We start from the raw sequence: 18291 nt of genomic DNA on the forward strand, positions 1-18291 counted from the left end.
CTTTGCCCAAGATTAAGTGGTTATATTATTGCTATAGCGCGGCGCAAACTACAGCACCAAGTGACTCGCTTGATGTAATCTCTTAATGAAATGTGGCGCGTCTCAGTGTAAACCGCCTCTAAAGTAAAAGACAGACGTTTAAATCTAGATAATCAAGCCCAATCTTTGAAGTAGTACAAAAAGTCAACATCAGGCCAAACGGTTCCTAAACACCGTTATTCACACAAAATGTTAGTGTTGCTAAGTCAATTTGCGTCAGAAGAGATTATCTCGATTCCGATTAATTCTATAAGGGACTTCATAATATGCAAATACGTTTAACACAATTGTAGTAGAACTTTCTGATAAGTAATGGATATCTCTCTGTATAGATAAAATTTTCTAACATTACTTGTACTGTCTTTTAATTGATACAGTAACGTTTAAGTCAAGTTGGTAATTAGACTTAACCCAATTATTCTTAGAATTTTAAACAGTTCTTATCAGAAAAAGCAATACCAACGTGGATAACTGAATAATATTAAATAACTTAATTTATAGCGTTGTCAGTTGCTTAAATTGACTTGAAATTGGGATTAAGGATTGATCTGGTCTATGAAATCTTTGAGTAAGTCAATAACTTCTAAATAATTCTATCAGAAAATCAAGACTAAAAATATATCTTCACGTAGAAGTCTCGTTAACAAAGCATTGTCCAAATTTAAAAATATCCGACAATTTTAACGTATGTGATGTGATCACTAACTTAGGGTCTTCCCCTAGAAACGTCATTCTGGTCGGCTTAGCCGACTGAACAATGCCGACCCGAGCCACATCTTTTTTACTCTTATTGTGTGGACATAAAGCTTATTTTGATAGGCTTTGATTGCGTCCAGCCCAAAGGCCCTACTCTCTAACACACTTAGAATCGCAATCGTTTCCACCGCTTCCTTCTGTCACATTGTATAGGGCGAGGGTAGAAAGAGACGGAAAATGCGATCGCGAACGTCAGCGCGTTAAGACGATACAACCACAGCACAGGTCAAACAAAACTCATAACGACAACACATTTGGGGCCATGTTGTTTTTCTGATAGGATAGTTGAGTAATTAAATAACAATACAAATTTGACCCAGAAGCGTGTTAAAGTTGAATTGATTCGTGGCGGTTTAAAATATAAACATAATTGCTAGGAAAAAAACGCAGACTGTAGAAAAACATATGCCGAAAAGTCCCTGTAAGTAACAGTTACATTCCACCCAGAACATGAATATAAAGGAAAAAAATATATGATATTCTAATTACGTAACGTTTAACAGTTACAATAAAATAATGTTAACACAAAAAACACCCTTTTCAAACGCAACAAAAAACTAAGGACGTTCTCTGAATCACTCGCAACCAAATCAATATCGTGCGTACAAAATTGATAAACTGCATACAAACACCATTAATACAAACAACCTCAAGGAAAACCATAAGGAAACCAAATAAAACCAATCAATCAATAAGCGAGGTGTTGTAAAAATAAACATCAATGCTAAAACATAAGTAAAAACACAAACTGTACAAAAAATAAACATAAAAAACACATGACTTTTAGTATGTTAAGTACAGTCACCAGCACAAATAAAACACAACAAAGTGTGCATAAATATCTGATACGGCTCTATTGCTAGAGCTAGTAGGACGTTTCAGATATTTTTGCACGCTCCGCTGTGGCAGATATTAATGCAGGTGACATGACGAGGAGTATGATAACTGTTACCTTTGCTCGTTGCTTATCACATTCCTTGATTGGCTGCAAATTATAGAAACAGAACCTAGTCATTCGATTCCGAGTCGTGAATATTATATGTATAGATAGATATGGAATAATACACTTTGTTCTTATACTTATAGACCTCATTGTTTGATCTGTAACTTTGATGAGTAAACTAGAATGAACTTAATATTCAAGTAAGTATGTAACAATTATGTCGGGTTCCTAACCACATAAACGTGATATTTTCCTGCTTTGAAGAAAAAACATCAAGCAAATATTGTTTTATTTTATCAAGTCGTAGCCATGCGTCTTGTGAGATTTAAAAAAAAAATACAACAAAAACAATTAAGCACGAACGATTCGTGGTTGCATATCATAACGATATTGACAGTGATTCCCAAACGATAACTTTAAAATAAAAGAGAAGTACTTACACAACAGTAAAAAAAATACTAAAATACAATATTTTAAATTTAAAGCCTATAATCTATAGGAAACAGAAACAAAAGATTCATTCAGAAATTAAACTTGACTTTTTTTCAAGATCAAGTTATTATTGTAGAGTTGATATGGATACTGACGAAGCAAGCGCAAGGAGAAGGTTGAATGACCTCTAGATATAACATGATTCACTAACTGAATACCGATCGCGGGTAAAACTATTCATAATGTTAGTAAACAGCCATTATAATAATCATAATGACATAGATTTCAAACCGTATTATAAATAACTAGCTTTCCCGTTCCCTCGGGAACTGTGCATTAATATTCTTCCATCGTATTTTGTCGAATAAGTTCGTATTTATCTTGATTTCTCAATAAGCTTCAGTAAAATTTGATAAGCTAGTTGAGATACTCTTAAATACGAACATTTCCGACAAAATACGATGGCAAAATGTCAAACAATACATCTATTAGTATTAGTATACGTAATCTGAGGCTTTGCCGAGGGATGCATTCAATCAAGACTCTAGCCATCCACAGTTAACGCAGGAAGTTCACTTCCTACACTGAACTGTCAGTGAAACCCGAGTGATTTCCCCGAACTATGAAGTAAGCACTTTATCAGAGCTATTTGTATGACGGCTGTCATTGAAATCAACGAGCGAGATTAGTTTTAAAAAATCTCATTCCCCGTAAGTCATATCTGACATGCATCCTCTATTTCTAGGGCCAAGACGTGTCAGATATACGCTACATATTAATGCTGGTGACTGTAGCCTATATGGGCATAGAGAATGAGAGGCTTGGGTCGTAGATCCCACGCGAGCCCAGTGCGGATTTGGGACTACACACCCTTCATTGAATTGCTTCGCAGGTTTTGCAGATTTCCTAACGATGTTTTCCTTCACCGTAAAGCTCGTGGTAAATTTCAAATGTAATTTCGCACAAGAATTTCGAAAAACTCAGAGGTGTGAGCCGGGGTTTGAACCCACGATCCTCTGCTTGAGAGGCCATAAGTAAATCCGCTAGGCCACCACGGCTTCAAGCATCTCATTATAATACAAAATTTATCAATTATTTATCATAAAATACAATTTGTTTGTTAAAAACCGATAAATTGTTATGTCTAACACCAGAAACAATGGAATTCTATAGCAGGATACAAAGAACATTATCCGGTCCAAACCGAGAAAAACGTTGGCCGATAAACATTTGAAACAAGTGGTCATTAAGGAACGTATCAAATATCATTCTCTGAAGTTCGTAATGCATACACACAATCAGAGGGGCTACTACGAAATTAAAAAAATCGAAGTTCGTATCGTACTGTCCCTTTCACTCTCGTATTTAATCATATTAGCGTCAGAGGGACAGCAAGATAGGAAGTCCGAATTTTGCACTTCGTAGTATAGGGAGGGCCAGATTGTACTCGTAATCCTAATGATAGCATAACACAATAATTTGCTTTAAAACAAGTTGGTTACCAAAACGTTAAAGAAATATAGTATACCTAGCAAATCACGAGTTTACAGATTTTATGTCAGATGACCTATTTGAGGTCCAAGATACAAAATTTAAAATATGCTCTTTATTCTTCATCACACACCTTTCTATGTACTTTCAATACACAAATACTGTCCAACTGCATTTTCAGAATTAGGTACCGTTGGGTTCTTTTTACTCAGAATCATTAGCACTATTGATATGGACGAAGGGAAAGTGTCCTTAATTTTTTTTTTTTTTTTTATTTATTAAGGCAACAAACAGTCACATTAAACATGCATTTTGATTTTGCATAACAGTAATAAAGCATACATAAACAGGAATGGTAGATGCGATAAATGGCAATTGCAATTGAAGTAAAAACAGGTACGATAATAATCCTTATATACTGAATTAACCATTCTTATGAGTTAAACAAGAAAATTGGAATTGGAACTGCGTGCGATTACTTAACATTTAGATGGCAAATAACACGTTTGAAGTTAATACAGAAAATCAATGTGAGGCTGAGACAACGGTTGAAGTAAGAGTTAGTACAATATTTAGTGCGTTGAGATTTTTCATGTCGTGCATTGCATCGAGGAACTTTGAATGAAATATTACCAAGCAGTGAGAACATAACTATGAATTCATCAAATCGAATTGAGTGCGTCGCTTTTCTAAGGACAACAAATTATATTGATTCTGAGTAGAAGAATTCATAAATACCTAATTCTGAGAAAAAAAAAGCGTAATTTTAAGTGAAAATGCCCCCAGACTTGTTCCTAGTATTCGAGTAGTTCTACTAGGTTTCAACTGCTTACAATATCCTGACGTATATATTGAATAAATGAGCCACACCGAACGGAAGTTTTTTTTTCCAACGATAACGGAACAATTTGTATTTTGATAAAATTTCATGGCTAATTGTGACCTGTAGCAAATTTGATTTCCTCTATATGGCACAGAATATTAATAGAATGCACTGTCCTATATTTATATTTAAAACAGATTCCAATATTATTGTACTGATTAGAAAACACTGGCCTCATCCATATTCCGAGGCGTAACCCTGGTTTCGAGGTCAAACAATTTTATCCGTGCCTAAGCAGACAAGTGCACTCTTTATTGTGAAGTGTTGAATAGTTCTTTTGAATATTCTACTGCGCGTATAAATAAACTTTTTAAAAGTTTATACGAGTATGCACAGCTAGCACTTATGCTTAGTGACCACTTACGAATATGATGCGATATAATGGCCCCATGGATTGACTATACAAAGATATACGAACGCTACAATAATTCTAGTCTGGAGAGGATCTGCTTGGATGGGGATATTCTTTCATATGTATCTGTAACAGCTACGCTACTTGACGTTTAAAATATATACTGAGCGGCAAAAAATCTGGTCCTCAAATGTATGCAGTAATAGGTAATTTTGTATGTAGAGGGGGGCCAATTTTATGCTTACAGTTTTTTTGACAAATAGGACAACGTCAATTAGAGTCAATCATTTATTACAGTTATTTACTGTTTGTAAATTGAAATGAAAAAAAAAACGATATACTCAGCAAAGTAAAAAAAAAAAAAAAAACGAAATAAACAAAAAAACAAAAAAAAAACTTTCTCTTTGAGCCTTCGCGTTAGTGATAATTTAGCCAATCATAAATTATGATTATGTTAGAGCTAACACGCATGACTTGATCAAATGTAAACAAACATATAATATCAAATTCTCACCTCGTGACTGGATACAGTTGACTGAATTTCTGGCAGAGATGAAGACTGCACGAATTCTCGATGTGGCAGTTCAATGGCTTTCCTGGGGGACGTAAACAAGGTCGCTGAGTAAACACGACTAACAACCTTACATAGAGGGTATGGCGTCTGTCTAACGCCCACAATGGATTTTCAGCAACATATTACGCCGAAAAATGATATTTACAAACGTAGCAAGGGCGTATTAAGGTTGTCAACATAAAACCAAGCTGATTTTAGAACAAAACGAACCCTTTGGCTGCACAAGTATATCTTGAAAATTCCTGACCACTAGTCCGTGTATGTCCCTTCTACTCAAAATCGGTAAGCGTTAGGTAAAAACTATTCAGAAAGTAAATAATCCTTATTAAATTACCTACCAAATAGTACTAGTTTCCTACAGATGAAACTTTTAGTTATTGAGATATGGTTGCAAGTAAAAAAAAAACACTTGGAAGAGTATTAGTGTTGGTCTTTCACTTGCGAGAGCTTGTAAAGATAACATGACAAGGAAATGCTCCAAATAGTTTAAAATCAGCTCTCAACTGTAGCTGAAAGTTAAAAACGGCATGGTATTGTTGGTTCAGTCGAGTTCGTAGACTATTGAGCAAAAATTTGTTCAAAAATATCTAAACACGCTTCTACGCCGTCAACAATAAGTCGTGTTCACATATTTTTGATCAAATGTTTGCTCAGAAAAGTTTATGAACTCTAATAACTAAATATTTACTTCCGCTGCTTTTGAAGCTGACGGTACTTACTTAAATATACTATACGAGTACTGGTGTGATGTACCAAAGGAAACTTTCCAAAATTGCGGAATTTTTCATATGGGAAAATTTCGGAAACTTCTCGCAATTTCCATTTCTTAAATTTAATTTTCCTATATTTCTTGTGAAAATTTCCAGAAATTTCCGAGAACTTTCCCAGCTTTTTAGAAACTTTCTGCATCTTGCACATCTGTACCTAATACGAGCACACATAAAATAAATTGCGGGCTGTGGGTTTTAATTTTGTACTGTGTTCAGAAAACAACGCAAACGCACGCTACCCAGAAATAAAGGCAAGACAAAGCTAGCAATTTGCTAGGGTAGTGTCTGTTGCCTATATATACAGAATGGCTTCAAATTCTTTCGCCAATGCATGACGACGCTACATGACTGACTACCCTCCTTCTGTTAAAATAGTTCACGCCAATTCAGGTTGACTGACATGACAGCCTATTAGGATTGAGTTTACTTTTGGTTTGATGAAGTTTTTTTTGTTTGTATTATTGTAATAAATTGTGAATGAATTTAGTTACTAGCTTAATATTTTATGTTGATTTTTTATTTTATTTGACACACTTTTGATCCACATGCGCAAATAGTAGGAGGAATGCCAATTGAAGTTTGCGAGTCATGCATGAGTCATGTCGTGTGCGAAGAAAAGTTGATTCTAATTTTTAAAGGCGAAAACAACTAGGTTATAAATAGTATGTTTCACTTCATATATACCTACCCAACTCTGACCACTAGTAGCCAACACTATGCTGAGCTTCGCAATTTCCCAAAAACTTGCCTTTATTCTTATTTTTATTTTCTCTCAACTTGTATAAAATAAATGCGAATTGGGAATAAATAATTCTAATTTTAATTATCAAGGATAAAAATAAAATTTAGATAGCCAAGAGGGGCCGGGGCAACTATTGGTGTCCCTGTATAACATGTGAGTAAGAGAGGGACACCAATAGTTGCCGGCCACAAATTGCAGTGAAAACATGGCCCGTCTAGGAGCCCCTAAACATAGCATTAAACATGTCTATTTACCAATATATCAATTTTCTATCAAAAATTCAACCAATTCAGAATATAAAAACCCCACACTATATATTTTGATAAGCATTAGTTGTTGACATTAACAGATTCTGTGTATAGCCGAGTGGGGAAATTGGTTGCATTTATCAAAGTTTTTTTTGCGATGACCACGAACATATATTTGAATAATAAGCGTAATATTATGTTAATGACGTTGCTTTCCTGGTTTATAAAATACATAACATAAAAAAATTGGTGCTATTTTTATAACATTCGCGAATTCGCGAAATCCATCCGGGACTGCCATGACACTGAACTGTATTTTTTGCAAAAAGGGCGCGGCACCTGACGGCTACTTTTAAGAGCGCTGGCACCCGAAGGAAGGGCATACTTTAGTTTAACTTTATTTATTGAATGATGCATCATGTACATCATCATATATATCATGTCCTAGAAAGAACAATCAAGACTATCTCATTTCATAACTCTCCCTCTGCGGCAATTAATTACGTAGTGACAAAATGCACATCATAATCATTGAAACTCTCCTCACAGCTTAAATACGTCTCATTGCTGGGCACAGGCCTCCTCTCGGAATGAGAGAGCCTGAGACGTAGTAGTTCCTACCCTAGCCCAGTGCGGATTGATAACATCACACACGCCATTGAATTGCTTCGAAGGTTGTGCAGGTTTCCTCACGATGTTTCCTTCACCGTCAAGCTCGTGGTAGATTTCTAACATGATTTTGCACATGAATTTCGATAAATAGGGTTGCGAGCTTAGCTTTGAACCCACGATCCTCTGCTTGAGAGGCTATCTACTAGAGCACCACAGCTTTTTCATTTATGTTCATAATGATTTGCCAAAAATTACTGACCGTTCTCATCCTCAGTGGGGGGGTTGATTGGAGACCAGTTAACTCCATGATCAAAGGTGATGAGTGAGATAAGGTGTTCAGGCCCCACGTGAGCCACCTGAGCCTTGGAGTCCACCCGTGAAGCTATGTAAATGCCTTTCAGACCCTCCACTCGGTAGAGGTCCGTGAAAGGGTCCTCAGTCATGTCCCTGAAACAAAAAATAATTTGAACTCAAGTCTTTAAAGTATATCAAAATTAATGCAAAATCATGTATATTCTTCCAAATAATAACTAACGCAGTGAAAAAAAGTCTATTTCATGACCGTATACCGTTCGAAACTAACAATGAGGGTTATTGATTTATAAAAAAAAATGCCTTAAGTATAATACGATTGAAACATTTTAATTATCACAACTTCGAAGGCTTCACAAACTAATGAGTAATAGTCAATCAAAACTTAATATTGAATATTTGCCGCACACGGAACCCTACACCGCGCGTGACCCGACACGGACTCGGCCGGTTTTTAATAATTAAACTACATTAGTACATTACCTAATAAAATACACTTGACAGTAAGCGCTGTCGTGTATGCCAATATATTACGGTACAATACACTACAATACTCTACAAAGGACATCTGTAGGGTTCTTTGTTCTTTGGTAAAGTTTCACCACCGATTTTACTAAAACACCTTTTTTTAATACACCCATAACGGTACGGTAGTGACCATTATGATCAAAACGTTTATACAATTTACATATCTTTGAATTGCATTGGCTGCTGTTTTTATAAAGGAAAAACAGTGGTCAAACATATTCAGCATCACTTGGCATTTAACATAATGGATCCTTTGCATCATTTTTAGAACGAACAAAAAAGACAAGACCGTAAATAACTAGAAGGGCCGGCCAGTTTTTCCTGTTTTGAATGACAACGACCGCAAAAAAAGGTCTATAAATAACGATACACCAAGCAAGATCAGCCTAACGCAAAGAAAAGAAAGAGGAGGTCACCGTCTGATTATTTATAGCTTGTCTATACGAGAAAATATCTCATGGAAAAGAATGACCATCAAAATGATATAAGAATCCAGCACCCCTATTTGGTTCTAAAGACAAATGAAACATCAAACTATCGACGAACGCTTATGCCGATGATTTCGTTGCATCGTTTTAGGAAAAAGCAAATAAATCTGATTTTGGTTTGATTTCGTTCCATTATTAGTAAAGAACGTCTTACTTTAACTGAACATATAGACAACATTGGTGGATTAGAACAATCATTGGTCAGATTTGCTACTGTTATGCTGCAGTTAGACACTGTTTGGACGACATATGCTTGCCACACGATTTTTTCGTGATATACTTAGGCACTTTTTTAAGAACACTGCATAGCCCTTTCGATCCCAGCCAAACATGAAAAGAATTACAACAATGGACTTTATGTACAATTCATGTCAAGTTCAAAATTCAAATGCAAGAGTTATGACAGTGGACATTATGTACAATACATGTCAAATTCAAATTCAAATGGAATTAACCCGCACGATCGTCACGGTGGGATCGAAAGGGATAGTTTGTTTTACAAGATAAACGTTAACTTACCGGTTATAGCTAAAACAAATAATACATTAAAATTTCCGCATTTACGATTTGACTTGGTCATTTAGGAATAAAGCGAAGATACAGTCATGGTCGATAGTAATAAAGAGACCTAAACTTTTTTAGTAAAGATCCAAATCCGTAAACCTACTTTCAGGCTTAGGAGAATTTCGCCCACATTACTTTTTAACAACTTTCCGCAAGGTAATAAAAAAAAGCGCTTTAGGAGCCATAGGAAACAGAAGTCGTATCCAGACATACTTACATCTGTTCTACCCTCATGCTATATTGTTTGATAGGAAGAAGTGGTAGATGCAATTGTGATTTTGAATGTGTTAGGCGCACGTCATACAGAAGAGTCGTGAACGGGGGCGCGTTAAAGTCGCGGCGCCCCTTGAACCAGTTTTCATAATGTATAGAAACGTCGTGATCCAAAGCAGACAGAAAGACGAGGCGGAGACGCCCTCGCCCCCTGTCCGCCCCGTCCGCGACGCGCCTCCGTCCCGCGTCTCTTCTGTGTGGCTTGCGCCTTAGACAATTTGAATTATTTTCACGATTCAGCTTAGAAGTCGTATGTATACACCAGTCTTAAGCGATCATTTCCGATTAAAAAACAAGATAATAATATTACACTTTTGGTAATAGGCCGCCATTGTAGAACATCACAATAAACATTCTTATGTCCATAAATAATACATAGGTCATATAATCAGACCACCTTATCCACCTTTGACGTTGCACGTTGGGGTCATTATTATAATAATAGGATTCACACATCGGAAGGTAAAATTATACAAATTATGTATAATTTAAAATGATGAAATTATACATTTGTATACTTACTCTAACCAAGTATCCTTCCAATTGCCATCAGGGAAGTAGCACAGAATCTGCTCCATGCTTAGCATGAAGTTATAGCGAGTGTAATTGTTGCTAATCTCTGACACATACAGGTCAGCCAGGATTTCTGTGTGCATGACAGAGACGAATATACGTTTGTCAGTCACGTCTGCGATGTGGAACTTCTTCATGTCCAACTCTGTCTCAAATTCTGCTTTGTAGAATGGTCCTTTTTGGTGCGAAATGTAAAGGTCGAGTGTATTTCGCTGTAACAAAATAATAGTCTTGAGTTGATTATTTTTTCAGTATTTAAATGTCTTATAATAATTTATAAAAAAACTCTTCTGGTATGCCGCCTTTTAATTGTGACAAATAAAGAAGAGCCAAATGTGGGCATCAAAATTTCTTTACCTTTGAATTAAAGCAACTCCTAGGAAGTATTTTTTTAAGTAAACACTTCATAACAAAAATGGTCTGTTATGTTGTTGGTCAGGTAATTTTTGGAGAGCCAAAAATAAAAGTAGAAATAGTCAACAACTAATTCAGTTACGGTGAATAAGGTTGACAAAGTTAGTGACGTCATATCAAAATAAACACGAACATTTAACGTTGGCTCTAGGGCATATCAAGCATCGTATCACGCATATTACTTGTTTAAATATTTAGAACTGAACTAGTAGAAACACTCATGTTAGTAAGTAAGTAGGTGCAGATAAAACACAAAGACAAATTGACATGCACCATTACATACTACGTGAACGCGTGGACTATACTTAGCAATTTATTAACATATTTATATTACAGGATTAATTAAACATGCCTGCACTAAGTGTACATACCTACTATGATAGCAGTCTATACCTTTTTCATAAAATGCTTTTATTGTCATGAAAATCATTATCTTCGCTCCACAAAATAATTTACTAACTACTGAATCATTATTTTGTGACTCATGCGCCATATGATCATGATGAAGTCGTCTACAATATGACAAAGACATGAATTTTTATTTGAAACATCAAGAAAGGAAGGAATAGTCGATGAAATCGAGTTTAAAATTAATATTAATTTTAGGTCAGCCAACAAAGAAATTTCTTTGCTCCCTACAAACCCTACAACTCCTACCAAAGTCTCTGTGTGGTGCGTAATGCTTTAGGACCCTATTTCACTAGGCTAGGAGACCATGGCCGCGTATACGTAATAAATTAATAAATAGTCACTACTACTAATATGACGTAATGAAGAAGGCTTATTATCTAACGCGCGCACGTTCGCAACCGCAATCACTATTTCTACCAATTTTTAATAAATAAATATCTTGGAACGATTAACACCAACGAGGGTTTTTTGACTAGCGAAACATCGCTAGATGGCGATAGTATCGTATCGTATGATATGAGCCAATCACAAGCAAGACTGAAACGTCAAACGGACCTCACGATACTAACGCCATCTAGCGATGATTCACCTGTCGAAAAACCCTCATTGGCCTAGTCCTAAACTAAGCAAAGCTTATACAATGGGTTCTAAGCAACGAATAAACGGATTGTACAAAAATAAAGGTGCAGAACGTCACTACTTTGAAGAACCTCATATCTTAAATCAATAATCGACAAAATGTACGCTTGAAATATTGTTCATAAAATGTACTCAGAAAAATTATCGATTTAGAGGCAAGATCTTTTTTAAAAATAGTGACGAGATGCAATGTATTTATTATTGACAACATGCATGCATGCAGGTACATTAAAAGGGCAAAATTATTACTTTACTATTGTGTCAAAGTGCACGAATCATCAGTTTAATCATCAGTATTGGCCAGGTAATATAATACGTTTACGTAATGTCAAGCAATAACTATCAATGTTAAGTTGCTGATGTCTACCTTAGCTCTATAGCTTTCGATATTTTAAGCGTTTATATTGATTACATTTAAGTCTAGACAGCGGACCTTGTCGAGACAACTGGGCAGGTCTTTGATTGCGATGACGCAAGTGATAGATAATAAATGAATAATCTACTGTCTTAACAGGTTGGAACCTAACGATGATCTTTAACTTAAACAGCTGATAGTGTTGCTTAAACTGAACAACTTTGTCCAAGGAACATAAGTCGAAAATTAAATGCTAATATTGCCCTATTGACAGAAACAAAAGACTGACATAAAGAAATCAAGCACAAAGAAATAGTTGAAATTAGGGGGAGTCCTACCCTAAGGTAATGGAGATAACAAAAAGAATCAGTAATCCTACTACTTAACATTATAAATGCGTATATTTGTGTGTGTGTGCGTGTATGTTTGTTAATTTTGGTATGTAGATGGCTGAACATCTGGAATAACACATAGGCTAGGCGACATGTATCCCGATATTCCCGAGAGCCATTAAATTTGGCACGGTTGTTTTTACTGCAGCGTCAATGAAGACCGCGATGCAATTTGGAGAATCCCGAATTCAATAAAATCCTGGAAATAAATTCAGCTCTTAGATGAATGATCGCGAAACCAATTATTCATCTAAGATTCAGCTGTTGGTTCTAACGCGTGCGAAGATGCGGGTAAACACTAGTGTAAAATAAAAGTACGAGAGGTAGGTATATACAAGGGAGAACTGTAAAAAATGGTGGAATAGGCTCTGATCATAATGGAGATGAGACAGAAAAAAATATTATACTTACCGTATTATGTATGAAATAAGAAGCTCCTATTAACCTATGTATACCTACTCAGTGTTTTATAATTATAAAAGCAAAATAAAGTAAGAACCGTTGCCTTGGTAAAATACACCTAGGCGCGATATCTGACAAAACAAATTATTAACGCTAAAGATAACAATCCGTCCGAAACTATAATTATTATATTTTCCGACGTCCCGTATTGATGATTCATGCTAGACAGACGGTCAACAAGTGACTAACTAGTAGCTTTTAAAACCATAAAAATGCAGAATACCTATTCATCACTGAAATCACCAATGAAATAAACCAAGGAATTAACTATTGATAATCACTAGAAATCCATGAAATATGTTCTAGGGTAGAAAATAATCTAATTAGCATTCTTATTACGGTCTATGTTGTCTTAGCGACGTGTCTATGTGGCGTAGCTACGCGTCTATGTTGGTTTAGTGACCAATCTATACTCGTACACGTACCTACAGTCGAACCAATTGAATCATGACCCAGGGTGGATGGAACCTTTTATGCTACTAATGTCATGTTGACATCTCTTACTTTTGTCAAGGAAATCATAGTGAAATAGATTATTAAAAGGGGCCACCCTGGGTCATGTTATGATTCAATTTGTTCGACCGTACAGCCACCTGCACTTATCTGCCACAGTGGAGTGTGCAAAAATATCTGACACGTCCTACCAGCCCTAGAAATAGTGTCGTATCAGATATTTATGCACGTTTTGTTGTATTAGAATATTGGTGCAGGTGACTGTACCTATTTAATACTTCTTACAGAATTTAATCAGTTTAAGCAGTCAAGGTCGCGAAGAATAAGACTAGATAGATAGATAATAAATAAATTGATGATGATAATAATGATGTTCGGTGAAATCCAGCGTAGATGCACGTTTTTTGGGTTCCGTACAAAAATGACGAGAGAACTAGAATAATCACAAAGCTTTCAATTAAGCTTCAATTTAACTGCATTCTTGTGTGTTTGCTTAGTGCAAATCGTGCAAATCGAATTTAACTGAGTTTCATTGAAATCGGGTAGAATATCTCCGCGGGCCGCGCTATCACAACCACAGTAACCGAGACATTTGCAAAAAAACTTTAATCACAAGAGATATCATTTCATTAGACTTTTATCTCTCATTCTGTTTTAAATAGCTTATAAATACGAAAGCAACAAGGCGGTGAGGCAAATGCGAACCGCAAATTGATTCTAACGCCATAGATACAAGGGACGATAAACTGTTTCTTCGATTGACAATATAACGTTTTGAGCTTTCGTGATTTTCACTCATAGTCAAAATACCACAAACAGGACATATCACGTCCTGTTTGATTTGACTATTAATTTATCGATTTATTTAAAACCCATAATATTAATCATCAATCGATATTTTCAGTTCAACCAAGTACATAAATATATCACATATATGTTTAAAAACACAAGTCCATTATAAACGCAGTAGCGCGAGTAGCGCGACTGACCCGTTAATGCAAAACAATAAAAAAACAAGCATTACTGCTAAGTTGACTAAGCATGTAATTGTAATCCGAGCTAACTGTAAATATTCGTCCGCTACTTTTGTTACATCTAATGTGTTGTAATGTGATCCTTACAAAAACTAGTCTTGTCATCTTTTGTGTACAAAGGCACTGTAATTAACGTTGAACATATGCTTTTGTTCAGTAAAGTTCATAAACTTGTGAACAAAAATTTGATTAAAAATATCTGAACACGACTCTATTGTTAACGGCGTAGAAGCGGGTTCAGATATTTTTGATCAAATTTTTCTCACAAGTTTATGAAATCGAATAAACTACACGCAACGACTTGTTTTGACGATGAGAGGGAGGCAAACGAGCAAGCGGGCCATGTGACCTGAACACCAATAACTGAAAGATAGTCACACTGGTTTGTTGGCTATTTATATGTACAGTCACCAGCATCAATATCTGACAAAACAAGCGTGCATTAATATCTGATACGACTCTATTTCTACGGCCGTAAGGACGTGTCAGATATTTTTGCACGCCCCGCTGTGGCAGATATTAATGCTGGTGACTGTACCTACTGTTGAGGAAAGTGAATCATGTGTCGGCGTGGAACCATTTCATAATCAATTTCATTTCATCATAATCTCTTTGGCAGATCTGTCGAATTTGAACATAATATTTGTAGCGGAAAGGTTTCACCGATACGCGATTCAGTTTCTTCTACTGTGCATGATATTCTGCTATAGTAGGTATGTATAATAACCTCCAAAACGACATTGAATCTGTGTGTTATCCTCTAAACGGTCGTCTGCGTTTTCAGCGCTGAGAAATCAGGAGTCTCGACATTGTTCAATGACAACGTCAGCGTACGACTAACGTCGAGTGTGTCTTACTAGTATACCTTACCTACTAGCGCCCTGCCCCGGCTACGCACGGGATATATAAAGTACCGCGAAGTATATGAGTAAACTGAATTCTTTTCATTAACCACTGTTTGCACCACTCCGCTCGATCTTTTTTTTTTTTTTATCACGAGTAAAATGCCCAAAACAGCTAACACATCTTAGTCTGTCACTGTGACGCCATGGATTCAACTGAACGTCGCTGCCAATTGGACAGTCGAAACTGATCGTGTGTGGTGGTGTATATGGACGAACTGCAGCCGATTGGACGGATGGTGTATGGTCAGCATGACGCTGCAGGCACGATCCAATCTGCACTTCGTCCATGTACACCACACACGATCAGTTTGAACTGTTCAATTTGGCAGCGACGCAGCGACGGACCACGATGTACCAATCGGCATGATCGAGCCAAAAGAATTGAAATTTGATTGTGCCCTCAAGTATAACTGTCATGACAATTGCCAATGGCCCACACACGGTCAGTTCTAACTGATCCAATCGGCAGCGTCATGCCGATTGGACGATAGGAAGGATGGTGTATGGCCACCATTACTCGTATATAGGTACTCATATTCACAATCGTCTCATCACGTTTTAGGATATTTAATGACAGGAGAATACTGTAAGCGCCGAATATGTATGTATATTTCCATTTAATAAACAGCGGAAAAACCTAATCAGATGAGCGGTCTAGGTCAAGGTTACGATAACATGCCACTCATGCCAGCCACCACCCCCATTTGTGCGTCATAGGGACGTGACAGACAGATGGATTAGTTTTAAGTTACCCTAAAGTGGATTTTAATTTAATTTGTAGATTACATACATGTACGGGAAAAGTATTAATAAACCAGCCGTTACCCGCGAATCCGTCCGCGTAGAATTCGGTAAACGCTACCCCGCGGGAACTACGCAATTTTCCCCGGGACTCGAAACTATCGGTAAGTATACCGAATCTCAAAAAAAAAAATACACCACACAACAAAAATACATCGAAAAAGGTTGCCTGAAAGAGATCGCTCTTAAGCGATAAGGCCGCCTATTGCTCACCTTGTAATTTTAATAATTTGTTTTCTGTATCGCTTACTATGTCTGGTGTACAATAAAGAGTCTTTGTATTGTATTGTATTGTATCTTATCTAAATCGATTCAGCGGTTCAGACGTGATGAAGAAACTAACAAACAAACCGACTTACAAACTTTCGCATTTATAATATTATTGGGATTAAGAAAGAATTGACTAAATGAACTTTTTTTTACGTAACTTTGGGGTGGCTAAGGACCTATCATAAAATTGTCCCACTCGATGACGTAGGTAAACTTGCAATCAGATCCCATACTGCGACACTACATACGGTTAAAGAAACAGAATCGTGTAACAGGGTGGAACCTTTGTGTTACTGCTGTCAGTTTGACATTCCATACATCTGCCAATTGCCAAAGAAATCATAGCGAGATTGATTATGAAAAGGTTCCACCCTGGTACGCGAACGCGATACAGTTTCCTTGGCTGTACAGTCAGCGGCGTCTTTAGCCCATGTAGCGCCCGTGTGCAATTATTACTTTAGCGCCATCTAGGAAGCGCGCGGTCAAAATGCAATAGGTACAAAATTGCCGCGGCCGGCGCCCCTAACACCGCTGCGCCCATGTGCAACGCACACCCTGCACTATAGGTAAACACGCCTCTGTGTACAGTCATCTTGATATTGGCTAAATAAGTCGTTTGTAATCATATGCTGTGTCAAACTGTCTAGACATAACATATTTCTTAAGCTGGCACAAATTAGATGCAACAAGGAAAACGGCGCAAGCACGTCATCGGCTGGTACGAGTATTTCATTACTTGTACACTATGAGAACGCTGAATACTCTAGTTCTCTTGATAAAATTTGTTATAGAGTACGCTTTCACTAAGCCGGAGCAGAGCGGAGAAGCAGACGACCAATCACAATATCACATTACAACGGGTCTAGAGAAGAGCGTATTGTTGGCAACCGTATTCTAAATCTTATTATTATTTGTATTACGACGGCAGTTTTGTTATACCTTCCTTGGAATCAAATATACTCTGCTTATTTTTAAAAAAAGTTGGCAACTCTGTAGCAACCCCAGCGAAACATGTTATGTATTTTAACGACACAGTGAATGGTCGATTCTGTTTTGCTTTTCTCCGCTCCGCTCCGCCTCAATAGAAGTACACCCCTAAGATCTACACCCATGTTCTTGTAGATAAATCATTTTCTGCATTAAATCATAGTTCAAGGCTAAAACCGTTTCGATCCACCGAATTTGACCAAACAAACATCCTATTCCAGCAAAAAAACGAGACAAGGAAAAGGTAATAAAGTTATTTCGGAATAATTTTTATAATTTACATATATACATGACAGAGTAGATGAGCTCCTATATATAGAATCGTGTTCACATATTCTTAAAGAATCTATAAGCTCTCTGGTCAAATATGTACACAAAGCACAGGTATATCTCGTTTCCTTCGCAAAAACACCAATTCCAGTCAGGGACTACGCTACGCTAGTACTATAAAAAGAGGAGCTTTAGTCTAAATTTTAGACTTTAAACTCTAACGCATGTACATTATTTGGCGTTAGATCTAGAACATAGTCACATGAAATTACTGAGGTTAAGAGTTCATCAGACCAGTATTTTTCAACCTAATTCACG

At 36.6% G+C, this 18291-nt stretch overlaps 1 protein-coding gene across 2 annotated transcripts in view; it reads right to left on the bottom strand.

Moving 5' to 3' along the window:
• The window catches only part of LOC141429724 (sortilin-related receptor-like), a 49208-nt gene that overhangs the window by 20669 nt on the left and 10248 nt on the right, over positions 1 to 18291 (bottom strand). Inside the window, exons 5-8 of one of the 2 annotated variants that reach the window (XM_074090199.1) lie at positions 10530 to 10792; positions 8102 to 8289; positions 5411 to 5492; positions 1748 to 1780 (exon numbers count right to left, since the gene is read on the bottom strand). In XM_074090199.1, the coding sequence (XP_073946300.1) occupies positions 1748 to 1780; positions 5411 to 5492; positions 8102 to 8289; positions 10530 to 10792 (566 nt within the window). The remainder of the gene's footprint in view (positions 1 to 1747; positions 1781 to 5410; positions 5493 to 8101; positions 8290 to 10529; positions 10793 to 18291) is intronic. The other variant, XM_074090200.1, reaches the window with a different exon arrangement.

Source organism: Choristoneura fumiferana, chromosome 7 (assembly GCF_025370935.1).
Source record: "Choristoneura fumiferana chromosome 7, NRCan_CFum_1, whole genome shotgun sequence".
Lineage (NCBI taxonomy): Eukaryota > Metazoa > Arthropoda > Insecta > Lepidoptera > Tortricidae > Choristoneura > Choristoneura fumiferana.